Raw genomic sequence first — 9,507 nt, forward strand, 5'->3', positions numbered from 1 at the left:
AAAAAAAAAAAAAAAAAAAAAAAAAAAACAATACATAAGTATTGTGTCAAGATTATATCAATTTAAAATTGAATTTGCCAGAGCAAAAATATATAAAATATGTATTGCCAGATTTGGAATTGGCCCATAGCTCTAGCTGTGCCCTTAATTGTATATAATATTTTTTTTTATTTTTGTTTGTTTGTTTTAATTTACTCCAAAGCATGAGCTGTGGCTCAGAGGTCAGGGCCTCTCAGAAAGGCCTTATCCAGGGATGGCCTGACTGGTTTGTAGGCAACAGGGCAGGCAGGCTTTCAGCTGGACAGTGAGAAGATAACACAATAGACTCCTCAGGGCCAAGGGCTGGGCCAAGGGCTGAGCTGAGGGCCTTTCCCCTATCTAGGCTTAACTCCACAACAACCCCAGGAGGCAGGAGGTATTGTCCCGGTTCATCAGGAGATTCATCCCAAGCTGAGTCTGTGCCCAGGGCCCAGAGCCACCAGGCATTTTGCAGCATTTAGGTGGCTTTGACCACAGGGGAGGGAGCATGTGGGGCGGCAGGGTTAGAGGCAGAGGGACCAACTCAAAGTGAACTGCCCCTGTCAGGCTAAGACAGCTAGCACACGGGCAGAGATGGCCCTCTTAAATTTTTAAGCATTTAACTATTTATATTAAGAAAGTTAGTTCTTAGCATAACCAAATCTAAATCTAATTATACTGTAAACTTAATTATAATAACATTGTTATATTGTTGCTAGTTTTAATAATAACGTTACGAACTAAAGTTCCAAGAAGGTTTTGCCCATATTTTACCTCTTAATATTCAGAGCAGTAATATTCTTAGATATGTATTTGCTTTGTTGTTAATATCTCTGTTTTGAATCCTTCGAAGTTAATTAAATAGACAATAAAATCACTCCATTTTTATTATTTTTGCAGGCACTAACTTAGCTCCTAGAGAGGGTCTTAATTTGACTGATTTCACAAATCAGCACTGAAGCTACTTTTAATATTGCTAAAAGAATATAATAAATCTAATACTGTCTTTTATGAGAATGTCTTCCAAGTACTGTATTATCTATTATTAAATTTTAAATCAACTTTGTTCTATTTTGATCTTTTTGTCGTTGGTGGCATATGTTGTTAGTTTGGTTTTCCTTATTCGTCTACTCTTTGTGAACCATTTAATGTTCTTTTGCCCTTAACAATAAAATTTTGACCCAGGAGTAGCAGCTTGAGTCTTATTACATATTCTTAATGTGTTTGCCATAAATAACTCATTTTACATTTAGAATATTTTTAATTTAAATTCAATTAGTTAACATATAGTATATTATTAGTTTCAGAGGTAGAATTCAAGTTGTATATAACACCCAGTGCTCATTATATCATGTGTTCTCCTTAATGCCCATCCCCCTGTTACCCTATCCCCCCAGCCCCCTACGTTTAGAATATTAAAGCTGTTGTCTTATACTTGACTCTAGCAGAGCCATCAAATACCTTTCTCATACAAAGAGTATAAGGCTACACAGGTAGGAAAAAAGACCAGTGACTAATGCAAGAATTAGTTGGAAGAATTTGAAAGTGGTAGAAAGAAAAATAGCACCAATCAAATATCTTACCGGATGTTCAAGAGAAACCCCATGTGAATGTGTAGATTTGTTCCTTGAAGTATAGCCACTGGTCCACAGTGGGAACTGGTGGCAGGCATTATGCCTTGGAGCCTTACTGGTTTGCTCTTAAGGCTTGGCAAAGTTGTACTATCTTGTTTAATTAGACTTTAGGAAATAGTAGTATCAACCTGAACATTGAGGTCTGGGGGCAAAAGATAACCAAACAAGCACTTTTATCTAAAAAATGTATATAAATTTCTCTGATATCTTCAAAAGGAAGCTGTTGGGAAAAAAAAATCAATGAAAAACATTTTGACACATGATGGGTGTCTTAGAAGTTATGGTAACATTTAGTTACTCTCCACATAAGCAAAAGAAAAAAAAAAGTGCCACTCACTGGTACAAGCATTTCTTCAAAATCATTCACTTGATAACTCTTTTTTATAATTTCCTGTTATAAATATGCCACTGGTCACTCTCTGTGCTACTAAGAAATGTTTTATGTACAATTTTTTTTAAAGTCCTGTGAGTCTTTCCACTTTATTTTCGTGTTCTGCCCTGTTTTACTGTCACCAAATATGGTAGAGATGCTCTTATCTAACACAATTTGGACTTAATTTTTGAGTTATTAGGAAAACTCAAAGTGGTGAATCATTAAAAAAAAAAACACATACTTTAAACAGCTTAAGATGTGTAAATGTCCATCAATGTTTTGAAGAGCTCAGGCCTTTCCTTTGAAATGTGTGGGATTTGCTGATTGGAGTTTTTTTTGGCTTCTTTCTTGAAACTACATTCATTATACATCATCCATGCTTTCTGGTTTTAGTTTCTTTAAAGTAGAACAAGTTCTTAAAAATACTTTTAGTGTAGATTATTGTAGATTTTTATTATTTATTTCCTAATCTTATAATTAGCTCATTTGCACCCAGTTTGAAGGCAGGTTAATCTTGCGAGTAATTTGCCTTTAATTAATCTTCCAAAGCATTCAACTTTTCATAAAAAGAGCAATCCTTTTCTTTTTTTCATAATTTATCATTTATGTAATCATTAAATATCTAATTACAATAATGAGGTCACCTGGCAAAAGCACAGGAGCAGAGACTCTTTGTGAGCATGGAGGTCATTTGGAAGCAGAAGCGCTCAGGTAGAGTGGCCTTCTAGCTGTAAGCGTTCAGCTCTAATCAGCAATCCGAATGGTTTGTTTACTAGGGTAGTGGAGAGATCAGTTAGGTGAGTTTCTACTGTTGCATTCACTAAACTGTGGGAATTCTTTCATGCACAGTTATTTATAAGAGCACCTATCCTCAGCTGACTTTATGGGATAATTTATTAAGCTTTATTTTCTTTGCTGAAAATCTACCATTTTCAGCCTAACCCTTAATAATTTTTCCCTTCTTCTAGAACATTACCTTGAATGAGCAATATTTGCAGTGGTACCGATTAACTTGGATAAGGCTTTGTTTAATTAGGTTCTTTTTTCTCAGTGTCAGTATTAGTGGAAAATCTGTAGCTGTCAGAATTGAAAACTTCTAAAGGAATTATAGATTATATTATATATAATTATATATTATATTTGTCTTGATGTCCAATAATCGGTTATATAATGATTTTTATAAGTTGGGCATATACTTTTCATCTGTCTTTTCTGTTTCCAATCAATTTGCTTTCTACCACTTATTGCATACCATCTGCATCTTTAGAAATTTATGTGATTAGTACACAGGTTCTGACCTCATGGCTTAGGGCTATGCTAGCCTCATAACTAAACGCTAGATCTGGTTATTTGAAAGTATACATGAGAAGACATGATAGTGTGCACGTGTGTGCTGCTATCTAGGCTGGTCTGTGCACATAAAATTTTAATTCATGAAGCTCTATGGAAGCATTGGTGAAATCAGACACCTCTCCCTATATATGCACCTTGGGAACTCATTGTACTTGAGAGGCACGTTGGTCCAAAAGGAAGACATTCAAACCATGGCTCAGATCCCTTCCTTGCTCTTTCATAAATATGTGACCTTAGGGAAGTCCATTAACCTCTCAGAGCACTCTTTCCTTCCTTAGAACAGAAATTGCCTGACCCATAGTAGGTGTCCAGTAAATGCTCCAAAGTTCTTGTAACTTCCATTTCTTACCTTTTGCTTTACACTTCTTCCTTTGCTTATATTCTGTGTGTGTGTGTGTGTGTGTGTGTGTGTGTGTGTGTTCCCTCTTCATCTGACTAATTGATCTTTAAACTTGAAGATTTTGTTCTCCTTCAGATCTCCGTATCTACCCCAACCTGAGTCAGCTGCTCCTCTTTCCTTAGTCAGCATTGTACATTCTTGTTGCCTTTGTATAGACTCTTCTCTCTGCCTGGATATATCGCCAAATGCCATTTCACCTGGCAAATTTCAGTTTATTTTTCATGTTTCACCTCAAGTGTCATTTTTTCTTTGAAACAACATCTGACTCCCATTTACAGACTCAAGGTTCCTTTCTTATTGTGCCCCAATTGTTCTGTGTATCGCTTGTCACACATTACGTTTGCATTGTTTAGTTTCAAGGTTCTTCCCCTATTAAAGTGTAAATTCCTTGGGGATGGAGATCAAGTCTTATCTCCCCAGACTCATAGTAGCCTGGCACATTGTAGCTGCTTATTTAAATGTCTGTTGAACTGAATGAATCCACAAATAGATTGACAATAAAGCATGTCTTCTGTATCATACAAGTTTGTGGTTAGGCAAAAAAGTAAAGAAATAAAGCATTGTTGAGACTTTGTAAACTGAAACACTAAAAATACTTTTTTCCTTACTGTCCGAAACAGTAGTTTACTGTAAAATTCTTTTATGATTAAGCCACGGATCTAGGAGCAGGCTCCCTCCTTAAATCTTTTCTGGGTCATGAACACCTTTGAAATTTGACAGCTTTGAAGGGTCTCATGGGATTGGTGGGGGCAGGGCCAAGAATTCACCTGTATAGAAGATTTGGCACCTACTGCAAGGATTTGTGGATTTATAAGGCTCCAAATTCAGGTTCATGGAAATCAGATTGAGAATCTGCCATACTTACTTCACAGCAAAGTAAAAAATTATTGTTAACAAAGGTCTACGATCAGCTCTGGAGGTAAAAAGGAGACTTAGTTGAATCTAAAGTTAAAAGGAAACTTAACAATGAGGAGAAGTGACTGAATGGCATTAAGGGACAATTTATTACAAAGGTGAATAAAAATATCATGCTTAAGCACCAGAGACACCAACGGGTTTCCTTTGAACTTGAATTGGGAATGCTAGCAAAAACTGGGTACAGTTTATTCAACCAAGTACTTAAGCATCTGAGTTTTCAGTAGGAACAGTCGATATGGGAAAGGAGTAGGGGGGAACAGTAGTAAAATCTTGTTTTTCCTCTTTGAATAGGAGGCATCTAAGCTGGATACAATGGGCTTCCCTCTTGATTCTGTTCTTGTCTATTGTGGCCCTTACTGCCGGGACGGAGACTTCACAGCATAACCTGGCAGGACATGGATTTCATCATGATGCCTTCTTCAGCCCATCCAATGCCTGCCTCCTTTTCAGGAGCGAGTGCCCCAGAAAAGGCCATTGCACAGCAAAGGCATGGACTTTTCCTGAAGCTAAGTGGAACACCACAACTGTGGTTTTTAGTCACATCCATCTCGGCTTGGGCCATGTGCTTATTATAGTCCAGTGTTTTATTTCTTCAATGGCCAATATCTATAATGAAAAGATACTGAAGGAGGGGAACCAGCTCGCTGAAAGCATCTTCATACAGAACAGCAAACTCTATTTCTTTGGCATTCTTTTTAACGGACTGACGCTGGGCCTTCAGAGCAGTAACCGTGATCAGATTAAGAACTGCGGGGTCTTCTATGGCCACAACGTGTTTTCAGTCGCTCTCATTTTTGTGACTGCATTGCAGGGCCTCTCGGTGGCTTTTATTCTCAAGTTCCTGGATAACATGTTCCACGTCTTGATGGCCCAGGTCACCACTGTCATCATCACAACGGTGTCTGTCCTGGTCTTTGACTTCAGGCCCTCCCTGCAGTTTTTCTTAGAAGCGCCCTCAGTTCTGCTCTCCATATTTATTTACAAAGCCAGCAAGCCTCCAGGTCTGGAGTTCACACCTAGGCAAGAAAGAGTCCGAGATCTAAGTGGCAGTCTCTGGGAGCGCTCCAGTGGGGTAAGTTTGTGAGGATGCTGCCTTTTGCCTGTTCTTCCCAAAGTCAGCACATGGTTATACAAGAAGAGAAATTGGTCAGTGCTTATTTTGCAAAGGATGTATTGGATTTCTGTGACTTTTAAAAATTATTCAACAAACATTCATTGGACTTTGGTGTGCAAGGGCTCGTGATAATGCTGTAAGGGGTCGAAAAAGAGCATAAACCACAGTCTTGAGGACCATACGTGTTAGTTGTATCTTAGAATGTTCTAGAGCCACAGAGCTGAGAGATGTCCCACAGGTTATCTTGTCCAGTCTTTCTAGTTTGGTAAATGAATAAACGGACTCAGAGAGGCTAAGTGGTTATAGATAGTACGTAAAAAAAAAAAAAAAACTATACTTAACCCATGAGGTTTGACTCCTAGTCCATTATTCTTTGCAGCCCACCATAGTCGGGAAATATGCCTCATTCATAATAAAAGTTGGTCTTTGACATGAGTCAGTCTTGTTAAATATAAGTGGAAGTCCTGGCTCCTTGATTTTCCCTGAGTTACTCATGAACCCCAGTGTGCCAGAGGGGCAGGCCTTATCTCATTAAGAAGGTGGTTTTCAAAAGGATCTTCATAAGAGAAAAATTTTTTTCTAGTAGTATTCTGCCAGTTGCTTATAATTCTTCTAGGAAGGTCTGTCAGTCATGGTATTAGCAGATTAATAATGGTCTTTTGGAGATTCAAGTAAGGAGTTAGATATATGTTTAAAAGAAATAAACTCCTCTAACTAGCTTTAAACTTAAAATTTTCATGAACATACAAAATATTAAGTACTTCGGGTGCCTGGGTGTCTCAGTCGTTAAGCGTCTGCCTTCGGCTCAGGTCATGATCCCAGGGTCCTGGGATCGAGTCCTGTGTCAGGCTCCCCGCTCAGCGGGGAGTCTGCTTCTCCCTCTCCCTCTGCCTGCTGCTCTGCCTACTTGTGCTCTCTCTCTCTGTCAAATAATTAAAATCTTTTAAAAAAAAATACTAAGTACTTCACAAAAATGATCTCTTGCCTATTAGTTCGTGGTGGAGCTTCCATCAGTAATGTCTCTGAAGTAGAGACAGAACAGATTCTTAAGATGAAGAAATTAGGAGGGTGGGTCTCAAATGCCCTGATCTCAGCCAGAGTACAGTTTCAAAAGTCCTGTATTCTTTTCCAATGGTCTGATAACAGTGCTTGCCCTAATTTTTAGGTAAAAAAAAAATACCGATTTTAGGTAAGGGCCTAGTTCATACTTGTTTCTCCAGCCACTAGTTACTTCCCTTCAAGACCAGCAGAGGGTGCTCCTTACTGTGTTCTGGTTGTTAGTTTTGAAATTCAAGTACTGAGATGCATGTCGACTTTTTGTGATCTCATTGTGTGTCTAAAATTAGCTTTCCAAGAACATAAGTATTTACCTAATTTCATTTGACTAGATTATAGTTGTAGTTTAATGAAATAAATTTGCCAGTAGGGTTTCTCCTTAGTAATCATTAAAAATGGTATATTTCTAGTGTTTTAAAGTAATTACTGATTTCATATTTCCTTTTAGGATGGAGAAGAACTGGAAAGACTTACCAAACCGAAAAGTGATATTGAGTCAGATGAAGATACTTTCTAATTGGTACCCAAATGATTGGCAGCTCTCAGAAACCTTATTTTCACATTTTCAGCATGTGTAATATTTATCTTTTCACTTTGATAAACAAGAACATTTCTAAAGCATTATACTCTTTGCATATATGTAACCACTCCCTAAACAGTTCCATCCAAGGCTTAGAGTACCCAAAGGCTAAAACATTCTAAGGAACTGACATGGGAGTAATAGTATGGAGACTGAATTAATGGTACTTGGTAAATCGACAAGACACATTCCCAGGTTATCTTCCTTGTCCTCCAGGGTTCCAAAAAACTTGTAATAATCACGTTGGCTGTACCTTATAAATACACAAATAGCGATCAGTTTGCCAGATACTCACAATTATGTAGTTCCATTCTGCATTCTAAAGTCTTTCCTTATGTATCATTATAAATATCACCTAGGTTGTCCCTTGAATTTTGAAGTCCTGGAGATATTCACTTTGCAGTTAAAAAGCAATGTGACTCTTTCTAAGAAGTTTGGTGGCAGGACCTTACCATCTGGACCAACGTTGATTTGAGGGCAGTGTAATCTGTACCAAATGTTTTGCCAAAGAAGCAATTTTTCAGAAAGAAAATGTTAGAATTTTAATTTTTAGAAATTCATAGGGAATTTGATTTTCAGTGATTATCTTTTGATGTCTTTCTATACAAATAAGCTTCAATTAGGTAAAAGTTGGTTCCCAATTACCACGATTCTCACTTGGATTTTAAATCATTTAAACAAGCCACAGTGGATTTTTTCCTCCTCAGTTGGACCTCATTACTCTTGGATTATTAGATTTTAAAGAACTAAAGCCATTTCACTGTATTAGTTATTAATTAGAACTTAATGATTGTTATATTCTTACTATCATACCCTATTCCTAAGAATTGAGACACTGGCTTCAGAATCATAACAGACTGTCAGTAAGATTAATGCCTGAGAGTTCCTTTTAAGAGGGTCACTTTGCAAACAAATGACTTTCACTGAAACATTAATAGTATTACTCTAAAACAAGGAAACATCATAATAAAGTACAGTAATAATATTGACACTTCAAATGCATGATATTTTTCAAGGTATTTTTGCATGCAGCCAATTAAGTATGAGGTAGAGAAGTAAGGTGAAGATAATTTAAAAGTGAGAAAACAGAAGTGACTTGCCCAAGGTCATGCAGCTAGATGGCGATAAGACAGGCCTAGCTCAGAGGCCTGTATGTTTATAGAGCACTACACTGTAGATGTGAACTTTAAGGTGTCATTTTCATGCAGTCTGTACATCTCTTCTTTCCCCTAATTTTCATGCAGATGAACATGTGATAATAGTGTAAATAATCCATCTGTGATATCTGGAATAATATGACAGGCAAGAATTGGTGGAAATTTATAAATAAAATAATTATTAAACCTGTACCTTGAGTCATCATTGTCATGTGAAGTGGGACACGGGGTTCTTTGCATTTTCATTTCAAAAAATGGAGGCGGCAAGAAATCCAAACAACTTTTAAAACTTTCTTTTTCCATAGATCTTGACTTCTGAGAATAGCAAAACTGAGAATCACCTTATCATAGGTATACCCCTCCATGTTGTGAAAGAGGGAGATTACCTCATTATGGCAATTCATTTTAAAGGTAAGGAAATCAAGTATAGAAAGACCTCACTTTTAGGAACTATAATATATAAAAACATCTATCTTATGGAACAGAAAAAATTACAACAATATTATTGGCAAAGGTATTGCCTACGTTAAATACATACATTAAATAGCAGATTTCACTAGTTCATGGAGCTTGATTTTCTTATTTACAACAACTTTATTTGTAATTACAGCTTTACTTGTGTTAACTGACCAATTAATAGGATAATGAAAACTGGAACTAAAATGTAAAGTTCTGGTGTGGACGCGCTGTAGTACTTTGTGGGCACTAATGCTTTAAAAAGAGAATCACTGGAAGGTGAGAGGTCCCGAAACCATAGCTTATCATCTCAAGTGCTCTTAGAGTCAAGTGTATAACCTGGGGAGAAGAACAATTGTCATGTGGAAAAAGAAGTAGTCTTTCCTACTCTAAAGAACCAAATTACAGTGAAAGTTACAGGGTGACGGTTATTCTTTCCTTATAAGCA

At 37.1% G+C, this 9,507-nt stretch overlaps 1 protein-coding gene across 5 annotated transcripts in view; it reads left to right on the forward strand.

Annotated features, from left to right (window-relative positions):
• SLC35A5 (solute carrier family 35 member A5) overlaps positions 1-8,787 on the forward strand; it is a 20,520-nt gene extending 11,733 nt beyond the window's left edge. For all 5 annotated transcript variants that reach the window (XM_032406539.1, XM_032406535.1, XM_032406538.1 and 2 more), the window contains exons 6-7: positions 4,988-5,768; positions 7,315-8,787. In XM_032406539.1, coding sequence (XP_032262430.1) covers positions 4,988-5,768; positions 7,315-7,383 — 850 coding nt within the window. In that variant the 3' untranslated portion in view covers positions 7,384-8,787. The remainder of the gene's footprint in view (positions 1-4,987; positions 5,769-7,314) is intronic.
• The last annotated feature ends 720 nt before the right edge of the window (positions 8,788-9,507 follow it).

Source organism: Phoca vitulina, unplaced genomic scaffold, assembly GCF_004348235.1.
Source record: "Phoca vitulina isolate PV1807 unplaced genomic scaffold, GSC_HSeal_1.0 scaffold8, whole genome shotgun sequence".
NCBI classification, from domain to species: Eukaryota; Metazoa; Chordata; class Mammalia; order Carnivora; family Phocidae; genus Phoca; species Phoca vitulina.